Here is a 25,622-nt window from a genome sequence, read left to right as displayed (position 1 = left end):
GAGCTGCTCAAAATATTGCGAGCAGTTTTCCGCTCCAGCAAAGTTGACTACCGCTCTTACAACGCCCAGTCAAAGTTTGGCACCGCTGGACGAAAGTTCGTGAACGCTTGGGTCCGCTAGGCCAACGCAGAAATCTTGAACGCTGGACAACCGCTGCTTCGCCAGCGTTGCCCGGCCGGTAATTGAACGGTTCACAAACTTTGGTGGAGCGGTTTTCCGAGCGGACACGGGATTGCTGAAACGGTGCTTTCATCCATTCATTGTTAAATAATAGCAATGAAGGGATGTACTTTTGTCTACCAGAGTAATTGTGGCGACTACAATGAGTAGCTGCATATATAGTACACTCTCATAGTGTTAAACCCGATCATAAACCCATGTTAAACCCATAATCATAGTGTTAAGGTTAAAACTGTCGAGCCGACGCCCGCATGCGCAGAACTCCACTCTATCAAAGCTCGAGTCACCGCTAAACCAACGCTCGCGACCGCTCGCCACCGTTAAACCAACGCTAAAGCTACGCAGCGTAGCTTACGCTGGCTTCAGCGGTGCACCGCTAAGACAACGCCCATGTTTTCGATTTTTCCCCTATTTTGTGAGCGGTGACGAGCGTTGTCGAAATTCGCCCCTCTCTCCCTACCGCTCCAACAACGCTCGGCCACAGGACAATCATACACACAATTATGCACCCTCGCGTATCTTCCCCTCACATTTGACACATTAACCTCTCCGATCCCCCTCTTCCACCCCCCATGGGCGGAAATCCCAGGGGGGACAGGGGGACGTGTCCCCCCTACTCAAAATAGTAGGGGGGACACAATGTCCCCCCTACTAATTTTGGTCTTTTATGATGGTAAGAAATACATCATTCTAAATCGAAATAAAACATGTATTTTGGGACGAGATCCCGGGGGGCCACTTCCATTAACGATTGGATACCATGCGCGACCATGGGGTCTCAAAAAGCACCCTAAACACGTATTTTCCATATTCTGAAAATGCACCCCTAAACAAGTAATGGCGTGTGAAACCTTACCCTTATTGGAAACAAAACGATACTTTTGGCAAGTATTCCCTGAATTGAACCCCTAAGCAAGGAGAGCGATATTTTATTGTTATGTCACGGGCCCGTCGATCGTCGGTTTTACCTTTACACATCATTAATTTTGGTTTAGTATGCGGCCCCACCTTCCACACCTCGCAAAAATCGGACTCTAAGTCTAAACACGTAGTGTTGGGGCAAAAAGGACATCCTTTTAATTTTGTTTTATCATTCCCGCAAATATGACCCTAAACACGTAGCTTTCCTAGCGAAATAGATACCCTTTTTTCATTATTTTTGTGATTTTGACACCCTTATCACGTTACGTACGTAACGTGCCCTATCGTGAAAAAGACATCCTTTTTACGTGTTTTGGGGTCGCGCATGCATGGTATCCACTCGTCAATGTAAGTGCCCCCCCCCCGGGGACGAGATGACCTTACTTTGGCGATAATAACCTTTTATTTTTGCTTGTCATATTTTCCCGCCAATTGTCCCCATTGGCGGATCCAGGGGGCCGAGCACCCCCCCCCCCCTTCTTGGCGGAGCAAAAAAAAAAAGGGGGAAAGAAAGAGGAGAAAGAGAAGAGGACGACGAGTGCATAAAATAAGATGAGGGGAAGACTTGGAAAATAGAAAAAATCTTTCGTGCCACTATATAAAATTTTCGCTCGCGCTCTGCGCTCGCATTGCCTGTTAGGTGATTTACATATCTTGTTCAATATGTAGTTCGTGTATCAAGTTTGGAAGTCAATATACAAAACATATTTCACCTCGGAAATCGAACTTTCATTATGTTGTGCAATTTACAAATTGGTTTTTAAAAAGTGCTCTGTAAAAATGTCAGTTTTATGGTTTGAATGTTAACATTTGCTGCTTGCGCTGCGCGCTCGCAAATATCAGGTACCTATTATTTTCGTGTATTCCATAAAGTTTTCAAAAGACGCATCAGCTAGCGCGCTGCACGCTCGCATTTTGATTGGCGAGTAATATAAATGTTTCAATATTGATTATACAACAAACTACTTAAAATACCCTTTTCATGACAGTTTATCAAAAATTATAGCTCGCGATTTGCGCTCGCATTAATGGTTAAAAATATATTAACTGATGCATCCTATTCATAATCACAAAAGTGAAATGTCCAGTTTTTATGCCATGATATCATCAGATTTCGCGCCCTCATTAGGCATTAATAAATATGATATCAATTTAATAATTAAATTGTCCCTTTTGTTTCATCTCGCGCTTAGCAAGAGGAATAGGAAGATAGTCATCATTTTCATATGATGGCATGTCGTAAGGATGTCCCGGTCCTATGTCAAAACTCAAAGTAATAATAATATCAGCTCTTTTTTTAAATGCGATCCATATTTTCATGATTAAAGTTGTATTTAGAATGCCTAGATTCTAGGTCTAAATATGAAACATGCTCGCGCATGTTTATTCAGATACTCAACTTGTTCTCTAATTTAAATCATTATCCAGTTTCAGATCACAATATCAAAATTTTATGCTCGTGCTTTGTGCTCGCATTATTAATGTAGGAACACCCCATATTACTCATCCTTTTGATGATTTACAAAACATGAACAGAGTGGCCCACTTTTAGGTCTAAATCTCTATTTTTTTCTGCTCGCGCTTCGCGCTCGCATCAATCGTTAAATGATATAGCTATCCTGTTTATGATTACAAAAACTGATTGAAATTTTCCATTCTTTCTTTTAAAAAGTTCAAAAATGTTCAGCTCGCGTTTCGCGCTCGCATTTTTTTATTGTTGAAATATGTGACACCTTCATGGCTAAGTGCAAGCAGTCCTTAGCAAGTACCATTTCAACGGGTAACAGTTTAAAACGTATATAAAAATTTTTGCTCGCGCTTTGCGCTGGCAATATTAATACTCATGCCGTAAAAATGGCTCAATCTATTGTTTACAAGATACTCATTTTGATGCAGGATTATCTGACATAATTAAACAAGAATGGAATGGAAAAGGATTTTTCAGTTTTGGAAATACACAATCAAGAGGAACTGCCATTCTATTCAATCCTAAACTTGATTTCACAGTAAATCAAACAAAAATAGATCCTGAAGGAAACTGGGTAATTTTGGATTTGGTAATGGTTTCACTGAAATTCACATTGATATCATTGTACGGACCAAACGAAGATAATCCTGATTTTTATGAAAAGATAGGGAAACTTGTAACTGATTTTGATAATCCGCATATTATTATATGTGGTGACTGGAACTTAACACAGGATCAAAATATGGATAACTATAATTATGTAAACATAAACAACCCCAGAGCTAAGGGAGTGGTTGAAGAATTAAAAAATAAATTTGAATTAATTGATCCATGGAGACAACAAAATCCATATGTTAAACGTTTTACATGGAGGAGAACATCTCCAGTAAAACAATCCCGTTTGGATTTCTTTTTGTGTTCAAAAGAGCTTTTGTCTATTTTAAAAGAAACAGATATATTGCCTGGTTATCGAACAGATCACTCAATGGTCACTTTAAGTCTTAGATGCTCTGATTTTGCAAGAGGTAAGGGATACTGGAAATTTAACAACTCCCTCTTAGAAGATCAAGCGTATGCAAACTTAGTAGTTGAAAAAATTATTGATCTTAAAAAACAATATGCTGTATATCTCCATACATAAAAGAGAAAATTCAAGATATACCAAGTCAAGACCTGCAGCTGACTATAAATGACCAGTTGTTTTTTGAAGTCTTACTAATGGAAATAAGAGGTTCAGCAATATCTTATTCTGTGAAGAAGAAAAAACATGATTGAAGAAGAGGATTTGTTAGAAAAGAATATACAAAGATTAGAAAGTGAACTGAGCTTTAATCCCAACAGTGATCTAGAAAGACAAGTATTAGAAAAACGTATTCTACTTCAAGAAATAAGAAATGTGAAATTGAAAGGTCAAATGATAAGAGCACGTATAAACGCCATTGCATATGGAGAAAAACCTTCCAAGTTCTTTTTAAATTTGGAGAAGAAAAGAAATGTTGAGAAAACTATGTCGTCTATAACTTTGAGCAATGGATCAGTTGTTGACAACCCAAAAGAAATAACAGATGAATGTAAAAAATTTTATTCAAAATTATATTGTAACAAAGATCATATTTTAGACACAGAAAGTTTTCATGACAGGTTAAAGAATTTGGAGATAAACAAATTAAAAGACCATAACATGAAAAGACTAGGTGGTCCTTTAACCTATGAAGAAGTGACTGAAAGTCTTAAAAACATGAAGAATGGGAAGGCCCCTGGTTCGGATGGATTTACAGTAGAATTCTTCAAGTGTTTTTGGAAAGAATTGGGACATTTTTATGTCAGAGCAATTAACTATTCTTATAAGACAAAGAAGCTCTCAAATTCACAAAGATTGGGAATTATTTCTTTAATACCCAAAGGAGAGAAACCTAGACAATATTTACAAAACTGGAGACCTATAACTCTTTTGAACACGTCATATAAAATTGCATCTTCTGCTATAGCCAATAGAATTAAAAATATATTGCATGAAATTATCCATGAAGATCAAAAAGGGTTCATGAAGAATAGATATATTGGAGAAAATATTCGTATTATTTATGATACTCTCCATGAAACTGAAGAATTAAATACTCCTGGGATGTTGTTATTACTCGACTTCGAGAAAGCTTTTGATTCAGTTTCACATAATTTTTTATACAAAGTCTTAGAAACATTTAATTTGGGGCCTTCCATTCATCAGTGGATTCAAACATTTTATAATGAAAATATGTCTTCAGTATACATAAATGGTCATTTGTCAGAACGTTTCTTTATAAATAGAGGCTGTAGGCAGGGTGATCCCCTTTCCTCTTATTTATTTCTGTTATGTGCTGAAATTTTAGCAGTTATGCTTCGTCAAAATGATTGTATTAAAGGAATTGATATTAAAGGAAATATTCGGAAAATTACTCAGTATGCAGATGATACAACCCTCTTTTTAGATGGTTCGAATGAATCTCTGAACAGTGCCCTTTCTGTTATTGCGATTTTTTATTCACTTTCAGGATTGAAAATTAATGAAGGTAAAACTAAAATTGTTTGGATTGGATCGAAAAAATATAGCCCATACAGAATTAAAACAAAAATGAAACTCTCGTGGGTTGATGATGGCTGTTTCACTTGTTTAGGTATAAACTTTTCTTTAAATTTAGATAACATTGTATCTCTTAATTACATACCTGCCCTAAACAGGGTGAAGCGCCTAATTCAAGTCTGGTCAAATAGAAACATAACCCCACTAGGTAAAGTAACTCTTGTTAAAACTCTTTTTCTTTCACAATTTAATTATTTAATTTTGTCTTTACCAAATCCATCACCTGTGTTTATAAAAGAGCTGGAAAGGGTTCTGTTCAGTTTTTTGTGGAATAAAAAACCTGATCGTATCAAAAGAATTCAGATTTGTAATTCCTATATGGAAGGTGGTGTGAAAATGGTAAATATTGAATGTTTCTTTATGTCGTTGAAATTAACCTGGATACGAAGAATGCATAATGGATTCATGGATAATATATGCTTCAATTCTTTTTTGCATGCCATCCCTTTTTCAGACTCCAATTTTTTACTTTATAGTCATGGCTATTTAGAAAAGTTTGTTGATACAATAACAAACCCTTTTTGGAAAGATGTACTCTCCTCATGGTGTATTTTTCGGAAAGCAAATAGATGTTCCAGTAGAAGAGAATTCTTTTCTGAACTCCTATGTCATAATGAAGACATAGTTATTAACAGAAATCTAGTTAACTTTAGGCACTGGAGTCAAAAGGGTTTAAGATTTGTCAACGACTTAATAGGAACAGATGGTCAGGTTTTAAGTAGACAAAGAATTATTGAAGTGTACAATGTTTCCATTGATTACCTTACATATTTCATTATAAAACAAGAGATCAGTGAAAAGTTAGAGAGTTTTTCGCAACCTGATAACGATTTTGTGAAGTTAACCACTCCATTGAGACCAAATGTCATTACTGTATTGATGAAGCAAAATAAAGGTTGTAAAAATATTTATGTTCCATTGGTGAAAAAAAAGGTATCTGATAACTTTCAAAGAAAAAAAAAATGGGAAGAGAGAATCGGAAAACAATTCTCACTGGAGAAATGGCGTTGTTTTAATTCTATACCGTTTCAAGTAATGACAGATGTTTCAATCAGGTGGTTTCAATATTGCTTAATTAACTGTATTATTCCAACGAATTTGTATTTGTGCAAAATCCAAGCTAAAGCAAGTAGTACTTGTACTTTCTGTACCTCCCAAGTTGAAACTATTGAACATCTGTTCTTTGAATGCCACTTAGTTAAAAAAGTATGGGCATACTTTGAAAGGAGACTGTTTGAAAGATGCAAATTAGTATTAAAATTAACCATGGAAAATGTTCTTTTTGGAATTACTCCCATTAAATACAATAGAGCCTTAAATACACTGATTATTTGGATAAAATGGATGATATATAAAATCAAATTAGCTGGAATTCGTCTTATGCCACAGAAAATCCTCTACGAGTAAAAGAATTATTTTTTGTACGAAAAAGCTATTTCATGTGAAAATATGCAGCAAGCATCTTTTGAAAAGTGTTGGTCAAATTTTATTAATCTTTTCGACTAATGTCGAAAAGATTGTCAACTAATGTCGAAAAGATTTTCAACGGTTTGCGAGATACAATTTTGCATCTTTTTCTTTCGTTCTCTACATGAATTAAAGCTATGTTTTTGCTTTTGGTACCGTAAATGATTCATTTTTGGTTTGGTTTGGTTTGGTTTGGTTTTATTTACCGTATAAAAATCACAATAAAATACATTGCACAAGATATGATATTAAATATAAATATATAAACATGCACATAAAAATATACGGATGGATCACTCTATTCAGAGCCATTGATATAATGGCTCTGTTCTTCCTAGAGGTCCAGTATATTTTATAATAAGACTGTATTATCAGCTTTTTATACTGTTAAACACTCACTTTCTGATTATTTTTGTACATTGACTGAAAACAAATGTAAACTGAAGCCATATTGATTGTGCAAGCAGATCTACATGTAAACTGATTATATATTGAATAAAACACCCTACTGTGGGTGAAAAAGAAATTGGAAAAAAAAATATTAATACTCATCTTTGTCAGGATTTACAAATCAAGAATAGTGTCTGTCGAAAAGATTGTCAACTAATGTCGAAAAGATTTTCAACGGTTTGCGAGATACAATTTTGCATCTTTTTCTTTCGTTCTCTACATGAATTAAAGCTATGTTTTTGCTTTTGGTACCGTAAATGATTCATTTTTGGTTTGGTTTGGTTTGGTTTTATTTACCGTATAAAAATCACAATAAAATACATTGCACAAGATATGATATTAAATATAAATATATAAACATGCACATAAAAATATACGGATGGATCACTCTATTCAGAGCCATTGATATAATGGCTCTGTTCTTCCTAGAGGTCCAGTATATTTTATAATAAGACTGTATTATCAGCTTTTTATACTGTTAAACACTCACTTTCTGATTATTTTTGTACATTGACTGAAAACAAATGTAAACTGAAGCCATATTGATTGTGCAAGCAGATCTACATGTAAACTGATTATATATTGAATAAAACACCCTACTGTGGGTGAAAAAGAAATTGGAAAAAAAAAATATTAATACTCATCTTTGTCAGGATTTACAAATCAAGAATAGTGTCTCGTTCAGTAAATATTATAGGACTAAATCTAGACATTTTCCGCCCGCGCTTCGCGCTCGCTTTAATTGTTTACTCATATACCTATTCTGCTTGATTTACAAAAAGTGCTTAGAATTTCCAGTTTTAGGTAAAAATGTCAAAAAGATTCAGCTCGCGCTTCGCGCTCGCATTATTTGATTGTTAAATGCTACTTTAACAGGTATCTTTTTCGTCAGTTCATTTCCGCTCGCGCTTTGCGTTCGTAGTAATTATAAAGTTGCATACATGTCTTTTTCAGGATAACAAACATTGCCAAGAATCAGTTCAAATTTTAGGAAAAATACATAGAATTTCCAAAAAAAATAGCTCGCGCTTCGCGCTCGTATCATATAAATGAGGATTATGATATTATATATAGTTATAAGAATAAAATTGATCTGTTTCAAATCATTCCAATTACCTGTAAATATTGTGATTATATGTGATTTTGAATACCAATAAAACACATAATTAAAAAAAAAAAAAAAAAAAAAAAGAAGTGATTAATGAGGACTACCATTTCAAAGAAACAAAAATTATCTTCGAGCTGCCGATCGGGGAAAATATGGCTCAAACAAATTTCCGCCCCCCCCCCTATTGGCGAAGGCTGGATCCGCCCCTGTGTCCCCCCTACTTTTTGGGAGAGATTTCCGCCCCTGCACCCCCTCTCCCCTCCCCCTCTCTCTCTATCTCTGTTACATAATGTATTAACAAACATGGTTATTTACGAATATGCTAGGGCTCGAACCTGGAACCTCTGTATCAGTTCGCTACTTTCTCCATGTAGCTTGGATTACAGGCGCACGTCACTACGTCCATCTTTGTTTTAATTTGCCTTGTTTAAACGGTTTATATCTGACGCTGTTATGAGTGTTATGTAGAACTGGGCCCCGTCATACAAAGAGTTTCGATTGATCCAATCAATCGTAACTCTATATTGAAATTCATCAGTGTCATAATTTTTTTTTCTGGGAAAAATTTGCACAATGCCTTTTGTATGCAAAGAGAAGCACAGTGAATTTTCAAGAGAACAATGAACGCATGAATATCCATCATAGCTAAAAATATTTTGAAGTTTGAACAAACATGCATAATAGTTGTTGACGTTTCTGGCCGTCCATAGTTGCGATTGATCGGATCAATCGCAACTCTTTGTAAGACGGGGCCCTGGAGTGCCTTGTCTCTATTTCTCTGTATAGATGATATTATGACACCTAAAATGGACGATAATCTAAACAAAAAATCTGTCACAAAATTATTATTGCTTTGATGGAAAGGGAATAATTGAGAAGGTTACACACACAAATATTGGATAATGATGATGATGATGAGCATTTGTAGAGCGTCATTTATCTCTATAAAAAAAAAACCGGAAAAAAAATATTCAAAGGCACCGGCTCCCCAATATGTCACAATTTATTAAAAAAGATGGTCGTAAGTTCAGATTGTTGTTATACAATCACGAAGATGGATTGGTACAGAATTCCAATGCCAAGGAGCAATATTACTGACGAAAAAGCTCTATCCCCGCAAGTTTTCAAATACCTATATTTATTTTTTAATCAATCAAATAGATTCAGATTTTCTTTCATAATAAAACCGAAAATTCTTGAATCATTTCATTTGGAAACAAAAGAAATAGTTACATTTTTTTCATCGTAACCGACATATCTTGAGTTATTGCGTTTATCAAAGGGAGCAATTTCCTGAAATTGTGAGAGTTTCATCCTTACCTCTCCTTGACGAATCTATTTTGGTATTCTCAAATAGCAATTATCTTTCAGCGACAGTTTTGATTAGGGCCGGGGCAAACGGCGTATTAAAATTGACGTCACGTTTTGTTCTCGTTTGGACTATTTTGGGTATTATTCATTTATATGATTCCGACCTTCCCCCCTTCTTCGTTTTCTTTTCTCAGCGCCTTTTCCACTTTTTCTTGAATGCCATAGGGAGGGTTACTCCCCGCCCCCCCCCCCTTGGAGCTGCTTCTGATCTTACATTAAATTTGTATTAAAATACATATTTATACTTTTTACTTTAGTGATTTAGGCGATCATGATGATCTGAGTGGCTCCATTTCGATTGCAAATAGGTCTACAGCTTAAGTATATATATAGTCATCTATCCTGGATTAATTGGATCGTTCCAACAGTACCTTCTTGTAATCAGCTAAAAGTACATCGACTACCATTGTGCATAATTGGATAATCGAGATGGTGATTTCTACGAGAAGAATGATCTGGCGTTCTTTTATGATTTTGACGTTTATTTTGTCAGCCAGCCATCCCGGAGCAGTGGGTAAGACGATATAGAAAGCCAATGAATGAGACTACTTTAATAAAAAAAACAAAACTTATTATGTAACATGACACACGAAATGTGTGGCATAAATAAATATGTCACTGTGACACAAGTAAGTGTGTCACAGGATAAACAATGTAACTCACTCATGTGTGACTTCATCGAGGCGTCACTTGACTCCATTTAGTGTGCCACTTTGACAGTAGTCCGTATGGAGGGGAAGGGGATATTGAACCCGCATTTGGCCAAGAAATCTTATCTGTATTAAGGAGCACCGACTTAAGACTCGTTAATACACACGATAAAGCGCGCCAAAATTGGCTCCACTTCGTAATTCCGAAGGTTCTTTATTCCGAAACACGTAAACAGCCTAGACCTCGATGTTCTTTAATCCGAAAACGAAAAAGGGTTCGTTAATCCGAACATTTGTGACGTTATTCCGAAGGTTCGGTAATCCGAAAACGAAATAAGGTTCGTTAATCCGAAAACAAAATAAGGTTCGTTGTTCCGAAGGTTCGTTAATCCGAAAACGAAATAAGATTCGCTATTCTAAGGTTCATTAATCCGAAAGCGAAATAAGGTTCTTTATTCCGAAGGTTCGTTAATCAAAATAATGAAAACGGGGAAAGCAGAGGAAGGCAAGGGCGGCCGAACGAAATTTCGTTTGGGGGGCAAAGCCAAAAATAACACTCGTACGTCAAATTGGCACTTTGGTGATATTTTCACCATGAGATTATCATCTGCGTGAAGTCATTGTGTGTTTCATAGTAATTAAGTAGAGAAAAGCCTTTTGAAGTGACTTCTGATTATGGAAAGATGTATATTTAGGCTTTAGTTTTCGCGAGAGAGTATAATGAGCGAGCGGTTTGGAAAAAAATTCAAAGCTGAAGTTGTAAAACTCGTTTTGGGGGTCAATCACTGTTAAAATGGCATTATTGCGAGGTGTTGCGAGCATTTCAATAATAAATGAAAATGAAAAAATTCCGAGCAGGTTTCTGCTATCATTAAAAAGATGTGCATCTAACCATGGACCCTAGGGTCCATGATCTAAATAAAGAATTAACACAAGCGCAAAGCAAGAATTTTAATATACTGTCCAGAAAAGGAATCTGTTAGAGATTGCATTTAGTGACCTATTTATGATTCATATTTCACCAATCTAAAATGCATACTATAAAAAGAGCATTTATTTGGAAAAAAAAGGAAATTTCCCAATTTGGAAAAAGAGCATTTCCCTGTTATTTATTTTGGGGTGCAAGTGCCCCCTTGCCCCCCGGTGGATCTAACTTTCACAAATGGGGGGGGGGGCGAAATTTTTCTCACCCATAATTTCCCCAATCGGCAGCTTAAAATTTACTTTTGTTTGTTTGTTTCTTGAAAGAGTAGTCCTAAGAGTCAATAATAAGCTTTATTCTTATAAAATGAAATAAATGACGAGCTCAAACTTTTGAAAGCATGAAGGCCTAATAAGACATGATAATAAAAATATTGGTATTATTCACCAAGGGAAGCCACTTCAGTTCTGAAAACTGTTCCCTGTGGGCTCTGCTATTATCACTACCCCGGCTTAAGCTGTGCTGCCTAGGCGCCCAAAGGAAGTCATTTAATGAATTTCTTCCTACCGGGCACCTCACCTGGGTTGAGTGCAGCACAGTGTGGATAAATTTCTTGCTAAAGGAAATCAAGCCATGGCTGGGATTCGAACCTATGTTTCATAGTCAGAAGACTAATCAACTTGGCCACAACGCCCCCACATAAAAAGTAAGCATTCCGAGCATTTTTGTAATTATGAAAAAAGGATTAACATTCATAATACCGGGCGTAACGACCAATAACATTTTATTAACATTCATATTCTTTATTGCCATTTTTATTATGATCATCGTTTAGATTAAGATCACCTCTTTTATTAGTAGCAGAAGCTCCTATTAAAAATGACATCCCCTCCAATACAAATCCTATTATCTGGAGGTTACTCGTACGCGACCAACACCCTTAATCTCCTGCGTCCTTAAACCATTTGCTTAGGCAGCATTTGCTCAGATAAAATCGAAATTAAGCATAATTCTTGATCCGGGCGCATATTCTTACTGCAATACATGCTTTGGCCACAACACACATACATGTATGTATCATCGTTCGTTATTACTATTATTGTATAACATCCTGTTATCTTGTAAGAACAACACCGATCTTGTTACCAAAATGAATTGATTTAATTTTCGGAAATACAAACCTTATTTAATTTTCGGATTAACGAGCCTTATTTCGTTTTCGGATTTACGAACCTCATTTCGTTTTCGGACTAACGAACCTTCGGAATTACGAACCTCATTTCGTTTTCGGACTAACGAACCTTCGGAATTACGAACCTCATTTCGCTTTCGGATTAACGATCCTTCGGAAATACGAACCTTCGGAATAACGAACCTTCGGAATATCCGAACCTTCGGAATAACGAAGCTTTGGAATAACGAATGTATGCGCCAATATCGAGTGCCACATTCTCATCCATCATGTCAATGGGCGGTCGGTTGATATAGGGTTGTTATAGATAATAACCAACGGAATTTAATGAAAAGTTTGTTTTAACAACTATCTGTCTTCCAAATTTTCATTTTCATGTCTATATTTAAAAATGACTTGCGTATGTTTATAGACCTCATTTGTCTGAATTTGAATCAGATTTTGAACTTACCCTTTTTCCTTCTTTCATAAATACATTCAGATTCCATTATCATGATTATTGTATTTTTAAATCGTGCATGCATGTTTGATTTCTCAATTCAGTATAAAAGTCCACTTCTTCTCCTTTTTTTCGAAGCGAACATCAAATGCCATCCAAATTCTAGTAGTTGCTACAAGCTTCTACCTGATAACTATAAATATGATACTGCAAGAGGCGCCTGTGACAACATCCAAGACCACACTGGATCGTATCTGTTTGTACCTTCATCTCAAGAAGAAGAAGATTTGGTTAATGTTCTATTCTCAGAAAGGTCAGAGCATGGCTTTTACATCGGCTGTTGGGCGAGCGGTGAAGACTCGAATTTCAAATGCTACCACGAGAACCAGGATTTTCAATATCACAGTAAGTGCTTGCTAAAAATGAGCGATCAAAATGAGCATTTTGGGATTTTATTGTCTTATTCAATATTGATTGGATAACTTGAAACATGCGATTAACATTGTTCTTGCATTCGTAAAATTAGATTCATCATGTTTATCTGTTTATAGTAATATCTCTTTGCTTGACGTATTAATGAGTTTGCTTGTTAAATATGATCTTATTCATTTCTTGTAGTTGCCTGGATAAGCTTTGTACAGACATGTAGGCCTATAAATATTGTCATATCGTATTGTCTTCAGTAAATCGAAAGTCGCCCACGACTTAAGTTTTATCGTTTTATACTTTCCAATTGCTATTACATTTAAATTTGCCTTAAACCAAGATTGGCGTCATATACATGTATGTTTAAAACTTGTTCTTAATTTGAATTTGAATTTCATTTTTTTTATTTTGCTATATTATGAGATATGAAAGCTCTACGAGGCTTCATCGAATTTACTGGTTTAATGTCGACATTCTTATTGGTCATGTGGAATATCATTTAACGATATTAAAAAAAAATGAAAATCCATATTTTATTGTTCGAATGGAAATCTGAAACAGAAATACTCCGAAGAATCTTTTTCCCCATTGATCGTGGGCCCAGCAGTCAGTACTGTGTAGCGCCAGATCAAAATGGTTTGTCAAAACATTTGTATTTATTTATTTATTAGAACATATTTAATCAGGTACAAAAGATCAGTATAAAACTGTTTTTCATCAATGACCTGATGAATACATAAAGAATAACATAAATCATCACATCATACATGAAAATAAAGTCAGAATCTAAATCAAAGATAACAATACTAAGTAACATAAATAAACAAATATTGTTACTCAAATGGTAATATTAATCAAACTAAAATATTTTAAATTATTAAAAGGGGACAGTAACTAATTTCAATACTACTAATTGTATTTTTAATTCGCTGATAAAAACAATGAACAATGAAATAATTCTGGCACAATAGAAAATCGAGTGAAAAAAATGGTAATCAGTTATAAAGTGCTGCGGTCATTTTCTATGACCGTAGCACTTTACATAATTCTAATAGATCTATGGGTTAAAGGGAGGAAAACAATTCTTAACGAACAGCTTACTAATATTTAACTATGTCTTGAGAACTGGAGTCATGTTTTACAATATCATTATTAAGGTCACTCATAAATAACATCCTTTCATTTTGTATGGACAGTCAAGATCAAAAAATTATCAAGATCATGTCCAATGATGGGGCACAATATGTAAGGTCCCAGTGATTATGTTTTTACCTGAAGACTGGGCGAGTTCCATTATCAAAGAAAGCTATGTTGTTTCAGGGTTTTGTCCTTGCGTTCTAAAGAAGATAAAAGATTAATGGACATATAAATTCCAACACAACCTCCGGAATATGTCATATTGTATAATTAGGCCTATATAGACAAGAGGATTGTCTAAGCTTCACCATAATTCGGATTAGAAATTATGTTAAAATACAAGATTAAATGAGGGAATGCTATCTATAGAGTTTGAAAGGCGCCTAGCCTTGAATTGAAAACTAGAAATTTTGTCGCAACTTAGACATGTTGGAAGCTTTTATTTCCATTCACTGAATTCATCAGAACAATGTGATACCAGGAGTCATTCGAACTTTCAGCGTAAATTTGGAAATGAGGATCAACGTCGTCACTATGAACGATGATCTCATGCGCCAAATAGGGACCACAATAAAAGAGAAATTCTGTCAAATCAATAGAAGACCATGACCCGTATTCTGAAGTCGAGTTTAACTTAAACTAAGGTTTAAAGTTGTGGTTTAAGTATGGATAGCCAATTGTTACACAAATCACTAAACAATAGAGATATCATATTTCAGCTCATTTGGCTCTCAAATCATTCATAATTGTCTAGGAAGTATAAATAGATGATTGTCTTCACCATCGATGCATCAGGAAAAAGCACAGTAAAAATAAGAAACTTACAACTTAATAAAGATTTTGACACTTTTGGCTTCCCATACTTAAACCACAACTTTACACCTGAGTTTAAGTTAGACCCGACTTCAGAATACGGGCCCAATGGTCTAGCCTTTTTTGGTAGTAAATCTGAAGAGTAGACCAACTGCTTGTGGGCCAAATGCATTTATACACAAACTTTGGCTCGCCCGCGGCTTTTCATTTCATAATTTCGTTTATTTTCGTTTCCAACGTTTCCAATTATGTTTTATTCTAAGATGTACATTAATTCAAGATAATCATCATATTAGCAGGTGGGGAATGGAGGAAGCTGCTAAAAAACGAAACTTGTAGAGTGCATCCTCCTATTATATTATGCCCTAGCCGCTATGTTAACCTCCTCAAGTTTCAGTTTAATTCGCCACTGACGGAAGTAGGCTATAAACTTGTTTAACGTGAAAAGTATTTAGATTATGAAGTTTTGCGAGTTTTTTTTTCTTTTCTTTTATTTTTGATATTTCTTCACTTCCTCAATATGAATCTTTTCTACAACCTAGGCTTGCATCTTACATTTTCCAACTATGTTTTTCTGGGGCTAGTTTATTTCACCCCTAAAAACTGTTGCCCCAAGCTAGTCTTGTATTAGGTCTTTGACTTAGAAACATTTCTTACACACTTTTCTCGCTTAAAAATATGATACTTTAAACTTAAGATATTTCAAAAACGGAAAAAAGAAGATGAAAAAAGAGAGAGTGTGTAGGACACGGTCAACTGCATGGCGGTCAATTGAATATTGTTGGCATATAATTAATGTTTAAAATCTGCAATCGAACGCATTTTTGGCGCTGAGCCTTAAATCAATGACTTTCTTCCAGACCATATTAAAGCTAATGGAGGATCTTCCTAAATTACTACATACCCGATGCTAAGATGCTAAAATGTACAAATATATAGTCTCTTCTAAATTGAAATTTTTCTCCATGTATACTTTCCTAATTGTTCAGATTGGAACCCAGACAAATCGAAAGACGACAGAGAGGAAAGGGGGATTTGTATGAGGAATACTGGTTGGGAACTGAAAAATGACCATCGGGGTGTTTTGTGTGAACGTAAGTTTCGAGAAGTCAAAGTAACTGTCCCCTATAAACATGATAAAGTTCAAATTCAACTTGATTCCTATCGATACATTGTGCTGGATACAACTCATGGTGGGGGGGGGGGGTGCTTCACAGAGTTTTAGTATATGACTTTAGTGTCGCACCGAAATGTGTTGCTGTGTGCCGTATGGAAGGCATCACCGCATTGGTCAAATTATTTTAAGTTGACGCGCGTTACTTCGTATTAATCAATGAGATTGCGCGTTACATAATTATCATGTGTGTGTCAACACTATATGACTTTAACTTACACCTAACTCTTTGTGGAACACCCCCTCCCCGCTATGTTTTGAATTAATTGTATTGCACACTTGATGAATTAATTGCACAATGTTGCATTTATATTACTTTTTGTCTCATCTGAGACATTCAATACTGTTATATAAAATGAAACGGGTAATGAAATTGGTATCCCGAGGTATATTCATATCACACGATAAATTTAATGATTTATATTAACATGGCTATCATCATATCTATATCTATGAAAAGTCTGTTTGTTGTGGATAAACGTTTTACCTGAATGTTGAAATAAATATGGTATATTCCTAACTGTTTTTCAAGCAAAGAGTAAGTGGGATCAAGTGTTTCAAGATACCATCCTAGGGACGTAGTCTTAACAAAATAACGAAGAGTCAAGAGATTTGCGATCATAACACCTTATTTTTATTTCTTTAATAGTACCAAATGTGACAGTGACACCTGCCATTCCTACTTTATCAAATGTGTCAGTGACGCCTACCATGCCTACTCTAACCCAACCGTTTCGTTCTCGTACGTACGTCGCGTCGCCATCTCCCAATGTCTGCATGATGGCTCAACCTCTCTGGGTGAGTGGTTCGCTCAAGAATGCTAGGCGGTGTGGGGTGATCTGTATGCAGGATACCAGATGCTCTTCATTCGACTTCACCAAGGACTCCTTGGACGGGGACAGAGGGCGCTGTGAACTGTTCACAGAAGAAAATGGCATGATGACAGCAAAGATCAGATGTCGCCATTACACTCTTCTCAATAAAACATTGTAATGCATATCGTAGATATTGAAATGATGGTGTTGATGATGATATCAAGCTCAAGTTTGTGAGTTTATAATTGAACCTACTTCTGGGGATATTTTCCTACATTTTACATATTAACCGGGGACGTCCTCGGTTCAGATAACCATGACAGCCAATTCCTAAATTAATTTCAATCCACTTCATTTAGTTAACTAATGATAACTATATGTAAAAACTAAAGATTCTTTAGTTAGGCTATAGGGGAGTTTGGAATTAAGCATCAAGGTGAGCGAACTTTGCTCACATAAATATATATGTCCAATCATGAGCCCGATTGGTGGATTTAATTTGAACTTTTGAGTGTATGAGACCGCGCATGTCCCCACTTTGGTGATTAACAATATTGGAGTCCCCAATAATTGTCAAAATGCAAAGGTGTGTGTGTTTGTGTTGGGTTGACAAGGATGTGTGCGAGGAAGAGGGGAAGGTAAAATATAATTGATAGCTGTTATTGATAGCTCTTATGAGTAATATCCCCATCTTCAGATGGAGGTCTCCCACATTTCTATACATACATGTTCAGTAATCAAAGAAAAAGTAGATATAATTTTCACAGTACAGTTGATATTTTATAATGATTTATGTACATTATTCATTATGTTTGAAAAATTGTTTGCCTTTTATGTAGTACTGAAAAAAAATATTATACTTGTATATACTTTGTTTTTGTTTTGAAATGTGGAAATAAAATAAATCAAATCAAATCAAAATCAATTATTATCGTCATCATAATTATAGATGTTATACTCATTTTCATCATGACCATTATTTTCGTAATTGACAGTTCGTTATTTCAGGCAAAAATGACGTAAAAACCATCAGGGACATAAAAAAGGGAAAATTATATAATCTGTGCCAATTTGTTTCTAGCATGTAGAACTTTCTTTGTTTAACGGATGAGTAAAGAAAATAAAATAAATGGACCTGCTTACCGTTCGAGAGTCATATTATTTTGTTAATTTATGATTAAGCAAATTTACAGTCATCCGTTTCATTAAAAGCAGAATAGTTGAGATAGCGATAATATATTCTGCTTTCAGCTCCACTTAATGACACTCCGTTGGGAATTGTAAATCATTGTCTTGTCATTTTTGTTTGTTTAATGCAGGCGTCTGTATTTTTGATGTAGTCTTTGTACGGGCAATGATCGTACTTTTTGACGTGCAAAATAATTCTAGTCAAAAAAATATTTCACAAATTTGATAATTTATTTATTATTTTGGTCACTCTTTCCTTTCTTTGTCGGATTGAATAAATTTACGGAACGAAATACAAGGAACCCAGATTGAAAAAAAAATGTCAACCATTCTGCGCAAGACTATCTTCAACCTTGATTCATATAATTTGGATCAAAATATAAAATGTAGCATTTCAAATCCAGCGAGATACTATACCCTGACTTCGTTCTTCCAGATGTGGTCTCTGAATACTAAACACAAATTAAAACCTGTTTTTAATCACCCAGTTTTTAATGATCGAGAGTAAAGCATTGATATTGAATTTCAGGTAATGACCTTTCTCCTAAACACAAAGAGATCCGCAATTGTCTTTCTTGGGAGACGATGAATTAGCACGCGATTATTATTATGGACCCCGGAAATGGACAGTAGTGTCCTATTTTTTAGGTCTAAAATCGTTAATTTGCCGCTATCATTAGTATTCAATGTGTGTTCTTGATTTACTAATAATGGGCAATACTATGATCTGATGATGGTCCAATTAGGTCAATGAAAAGCATTGGAACCCGGATGACAGCCCCATTAACCATTGCTGATAACTAGTCTAGAATCGTTTTACTGTTGACCAGACGTTGATCTGTCATGTCTTCGATTTCTGCAGTGGAAAGCTTCAGAGGAGTCCGAATCGGAATGTATGAGATATTTTGTGTTTGATTTTATTGCACTCATCACATTTCAATCTTCGAACTATAGGACATTAAAACACTATTCCTGATTATTCAGACTGTATCAGATCGATGAGAAATCATTTTTTTATGTGTGTGGAATTTGCGAATGACCATAATGGTCACGGAATATAAGAGGAAAGCGTGGAAAGAGAAACCGGCCTTGCTCATTTTCATCTTGCTCGTCTCTTCGCTTGTAGCAACCGCTTATCCTGCTCAATGTAAGTACACTTCAGATGAAAAAATGTGAATTATTTTTATTGCTAGTTTTATCTTGTACAATCAATAATCAATCAATCTTGAATCTTGTAATTGTGAGAGTGGAAATTAAAACGATTTATCAGGATAGATTAATCATGTTAAAGGAATTTGTTTGGTAGTGAAAGGTGTCAGACTACTTTATTACTATTTCATCAATCGCTACATAAGGAAGATGTTAAACCAATTTATCTAGTGTATTAGTGTACTACATGAACATTTAAAAATTAGATCTATATGTCTGAACTGACATGTTTCGCATTTTGTGATTCAACGGAAAAAAATCAATTTTATTGCGAACCTTTGGACGAGTTTCCTGCTTGTTTTAAACTAGGAAGCAGAAACCTTATATCTTTGATGATACTTTTCTTTAATCATCCGACGAGCAAATGCAAAAGGTGTTTGGACCCCCCTCCCCTCCCGTGGAAAAAAAATGGATGAGTTCCCTAGGCGCCAAGGGTGGTACATGCCCCTATGTGATATATATTCCTATATGGGATATACATGTATGTTATAATATTGTAATAAAGTTCAATCATTATTTTTAGTATAGTGTACTTTCTAAATGATATAATTATAAATCACCCTTTGAAAATCTATTATATGATTTCATCAGTGATTTTTAGTTTAATTAAAAGGAGTTAACAATTTGTATCAATCTTTACTCTTTTCGTGTCATTTTGTCTCCTCACAGGATTAATTCCGGTGTCTACCTATCCTGGAGACTAATAACCGATATCGTCTTTGGAATCTAATGAGAATAATAATAATGATAAGAAAGCTATTCAAAATTCATTATTTGTTCAATATTATTCTTATTACCATTGAGATTTCTTCATCTTTGTTTTTATTTACTTTTGTACAATTATGCGCAGCACCCATGTTAAACATCATGTTATCGTTATCGTCGTTGTTGTTTTGTTGTTGTATATATTCTTATATCATTTAACTATGCCTCTGTTTAATTTGCTTTGTTTTTTTATTTTTTATTTTTAGTGTTGTTATTGTCTGCCAGATTCGAAATAAAATTAACCAAATATTGTTTCCGGTATGCATATTATTTATACAACCTCATGATAATGATTATTTTGCAAATTATGCGGAATTCATAAATTTGGGTTCATCACAGATTAAGTTCATAACCGAATCAATACTTCAAACATTAAACATACATTTAAGATGTTTTCTGACTTCTCTTGTTTAATTATGCAAATCTTGAATTCAATAATCAGTTGATATTATGGTTACCATAACAAATTAAGTACCTAAACAAGTCTACGGCCAAATCAATGTATCTCAATAATCTGGTTTCGAATCAGAATTTGAACTGTGCGGATATCAAATAACTGTCTAATTCTATCAATTTTCTATGCAGTCACGTATTCGTGCCCAGATGGGTGGGCACACCCCTCACTCGACTCCAACCGCTGTTATAAGCTACTGGCCGATGGAAGCGCAATGAAATGGGCCGAGGCCCAGGTAGCGTGTGAGGAACCTTCATTACCTGGCGGCTCTTATCTCTTCGTTCCTTCATCTATGGAAGAGGAGATTGTGATGCAGTCCATCTACCAATCTGCAGTGGCTGATTCTGAAATTTGGATAGGATGTTCTGATCTTGAAACGAACACAACGTTTATTTGCTACCACGAGAACGAGGTCTTAACTTACAAGAGTAAGTCCAATCACATCAGCTGCTTAAAACAATCATGAGGTCAATAAACTGAGAAATATGTTATTGAGAAAGCTACATAATATTGCAGGCTTACCATGGGAAAGATTTAATCAATACTTACCGGGTAAAGGTAGTTAGTTGGCCAGGGGCTGGAAAATATGACAAGCAAAAATGAAACGGTTTTTACCTAAAACGTAAGGTCAATTTAATCCCAACCAAATTGATGACAAGCAAAAAAAAAATCACCCAAAATGTAAGGTCAAGATATGTGTATTATTTCGATTGTGAATGGTGTATCTTTCTCCATCAAAAAAACCAAAAATATTAGGGGGACATTTGATATTTTATCCCCCTACTATTTTTGGTAGGGGGGACACGCCCCCTGTCCCCCTGGAATTTTCGCCCATGGTTAGTTGGGTAAAATAAGGAAGAACGCTGCTGTGTAAAAAAAAAAATGCTCATACATGAGGCATGCAATTTTCTTACAAATAACGTGTCTGTTTTGATGGTGGAAAAGAGACCTTTTTCCTTACTTTCACGACAATTTTCAGCTCGCTTTTCTGTAGTGAACGAGGGCAGACACCGACGTTGACTCGAGCGATCAGAGGACTGCTACGACGTTCTCGTTCACTACTCCTAAAAGTCTATTAATTATTTTCCTTTGGCATCTCAGAACAGATTAGGGACACTGGCCTTTGCCCCCCCCCCCTTGAAAAGAAAACGTCCTTACTGATGAGAATCAGATGTAGTACACTAGGACTCCCTTTTTTTTTAAACAAGTCCTTACATTTTTATTCATAATGCATATAGCATTTTCATTAATTTGGTGTACGATAAAACAGCAGTGTGGTTAAAGGACAAGTGCACCCCAACAAAAATTTGATTTGCCTAAAAAATAGGAAAATTCAACAAGCATAAAACTGAAAATTTCATCAAAATCGGATGTAAAACAAGAAAGTTATGACATTTTAAAGTTTCGCTTCATTTCACAAAACAGTTATGTGAACGAGCCAGTTACATCCAAAATGAGAGAGTCGATGATGTCACTCATACTATATTTCTTTTATTTTTTATTGTTTGAAATATGAAATATTTTGATTTTCTTGTCATTGTCATGTGAAATAAAGTTTCATTCCTCCCTGAACACGTGGAATTCCATTATTTTAACATTTTGTGCTTCAGGCAAGGCGATCCTAATCATCAAATTCGCAAAAAATTAAATATTGTACAATTCAAACAATAAAAAACAAAAGAAATAGTGCGTGAGTGACATCATTGACTCTCATTTTGGATATAACTGGCTCGTTCATACAACTACTTTGTTAAAAATAAGCGAAACTTTGAAATGTCCTAACTTTTTTATTTTACATCTGATTTTGATGAAATCTTCAGCATTGTGCTTGTCTGATTTGTCTCTATTGATTCAAATCAACATTTTTCTGAGGTGGACTTGACCTTTAAGTACAGTGCCGCGAATCGAACCCGCCATCATCGGAGATCCAATCAAGAGCCTTAGACCACTCGGCCACGGCACCTCAACCTCCACTCTTGATCATTGTGTTAACGATGTAATCGCAATCGATTTCTATTTTATCACTTTTTTAACACCAGCTCGTTATTCACGTAACATCACCAAAGTACATCAGTCTGTATATGCCCATAAGGGACGTACCATTAGATATCCAGAGGAGGCTGGAAGTCCCCCTCCCCCCTCCAAAAAAATTGACTCATCATCAGAGTAAAACAAAACTTCGTCCAATAACAATCTGAAAGGTGAAAAAATTGTCTCAATGGAGTAAGGAAAAAAAAATTGCTCAAAGAAGAAAGGAAAAAATATTGCATCAACCCAAACTTCCAGCCCCCCTCCCCCGGTATCTAATGGTGCATTTCTAATAATGTTAATGTCTAGCGATAGACTATACTTATGAGATTGAGTGGCTTAAACTTCAAATTAATAATATTTTATATTCTTTTTCATTAATACTTTTGTGAAGATCGAAGTATTCACATTCCTTTTAAAAGAGGTCACCGGTGGGTTCTAAATCTATTGACTAAAACAATGCGAAGTCTAACGAAGTTTAACGAAGAAGACATTCTTGTGATATCATATGTCTGGCCTGCATTCATTTTCAAGAAGTGGTCAATTCTTTCATTTTCTTTCATTTTTTTCCTACTGTGTCAGATTGGAGTCCTGGAAATCCTGATGAAAATAAGTCAGCGAGTAAACAAAATGGCGCCACAATGAATATCCAGAATCCGACCAGTGGATGGGTGCAACAAAATAAAAACTTCGAAGGACCTACTGTATGTGAACGTAAGTTGATTTGCCATCTTATACAATATCGTAATGCGCCCAAATTTTGAAGAGTGCAGATATGGCGGATGGAGCAAAACTGTTAAAAAGATTGTATTTTTCATACAAAAAAATCACAGATTTTGAAATATGATAATTTCCTCTTCCTTTACCTTTATATCTTTATCTTTAATTTGTTTTTCCTCAATAATTTAAGAGTGCATTAAAGAAGCACCTCAAACTGGAAGCTACTTGAGAACAGTATTACCAGTAAAAATCACACATTTTGTACTGTTAGTTTCTAGTGTTGTAGATTATGCAGGGTATGTTAAAATATAATATTGTTTCATACATTAGGTAGATTATTGTTTGCTTCAGATGTTTGCAAATTATTTGACTGATGGATATGTATTTTTTTACCATAATCCAGTACTTGTCGTAGTTTATACTTTTTGTTACAATATATTGATATTTTATACTAACAATATGACCCCATTGGAAAATGAGCCTTTCGTTTTTCATGGGTTATCTTGTCAATTCTTCAATTCTTCAATTTCATTGTATTCTCCTGTGATATTCTTGACGAATGAAATCAATCAATCAATCAATTTTCTTGGTCGTGAAAAACATTTCATCCCTTGATTCTTTGTGGAAATTATAATGTTTGCGTTTGAACATATTTACCCCCCCCCCTCGGTATTTCTTTATCACTTTAAAAAGATATTTATTTCAAACTTATTTTCATCAAATTGATGATTCTATATGAGAAAGGCGCAATGAATATTAAATCCTGGAATTTGCATGTAAAATCGTAAAATATTTTTACTAAACACGCTTTTTTATATACGCTGTAACAGTTTAATGAATAACGCATAACAACAATAATAAACATAAAAGGTGGGTGACTAATAATTCTGAGGAATTACCAAATCGTTGAAGGAGGTTGTAAAGATTCAGTACAGGTAACATTCATAGGTCTGCTGTTTATGTTATCAAGTTAACTGTGACCATAGGAAGGTTTGGCATCAGTTGAATGTTATTTGAATTTATCATTGATTTTGTTTTATGTAGATCTACCAATTTCTCATGGTGCATTTATATCATCAAATCTCCACAATGCAGCTTTAATACACTTCTAAAGTTTATACCCATCACTGGATCAAGAGGGAACGTGCATGTTTATGATATTTGAAATAACAACTAGTGTTTTTCGATCAATGTTTGTGAAAAAGTAAAACAATACCCATGCAACAGAATTCCTGATATTTTACTTTAGAAAATGGCCAGGGTCAGTTTAAGCCAACTAATGGGTTTATTTTCATTATTTTTTTTAGATTATCAATTAACCAATGTTTGCACTCCATTCATCTGTAAATTCAATTTAATTCAGATTGTGATTTATTTCTGACATATCTTCTACGGTCATTGTTCTCTCTTTGTTTGCAGTACCGGCTACTGAACACGCCATCTCATCCTTTTCTCAAACCTACGTCATCAAGCACGACACTTCGACGGGTGTTGCGTTGCAGGACTGGTGTCAATCGAGTACACCAATTAAGGAACCTTTTGGTGTCAGGAGCGGGACAGAATGTGGCGCAGCTTGCAATCTTTGGAGAGGGTGCTACTCCTTCAACTTCATCCGGCCTCCGGGACAGCCGGGGGAGGGGCGTTGTGAGCTGATGGGGGCTGACAACGGGGATATGCACTATGAGGAAGGATGTAAATACTTTGTTATGAAAGGATAGTGTGTTACATACTTCATCGATTGACAGTTTAGATCTAGGCTAATAGGAGGGCCTATCACTATTTCATAACTCAATCTTTATTCTAGTTATTGTACAAAATAGTTGTCTTTCCGTTGATGCCTACAATCAAAGTTTTGATTGTAATAGTTTGTTTAGGTTTTGGCAACTAGAAATATTTGATTTTTCAACACTCTACTGTAAACAGGTCTTAGCCCTCGTGATTTAATTTCTGGTTCGAGTATAAGCCACATCATTCAGATATCTCCAATCATTGTTAGTATGGCATGCTCATTCAATCATTGCTGGTGCGTGGGCATGGCTTCTTGTACAAAAACACAACAGAACTCATAAGGATCATATATTTCGAAATATTTTTGAAATTTGACA

The 25,622-nt window shown here is 35.2% G+C and overlaps 1 protein-coding gene across 1 annotated transcript; it reads left to right on the top strand.

The window, feature by feature from the left end:
- The first annotated feature begins 18,904 nt into the window (after positions 1 to 18,904).
- LOC121406893 lies at positions 18,905 to 25,235 on the top strand. Its single transcript, XM_041597764.1, has 4 exons — positions 18,905 to 19,488; positions 20,901 to 21,197; positions 23,380 to 23,511; positions 24,937 to 25,235. Exons 1-4 carry the CDS (start codon positions 19,377 to 19,379, stop codon positions 25,233 to 25,235), a joined length of 840 nt encoding a protein of 279 aa, XP_041453698.1. The 5' UTR covers positions 18,905 to 19,376.
- The last annotated feature ends 387 nt before the right edge of the window (positions 25,236 to 25,622 follow it).

Source organism: Lytechinus variegatus, chromosome 2, assembly GCF_018143015.1.
Source record: "Lytechinus variegatus isolate NC3 chromosome 2, Lvar_3.0, whole genome shotgun sequence".
NCBI lineage: Eukaryota > Metazoa > Echinodermata > Echinoidea > Temnopleuroida > Toxopneustidae > Lytechinus > Lytechinus variegatus.
Note: the sequence above shows the minus strand (reverse complement) of the source record. Positions and strands in the feature narration are given on the sequence as shown.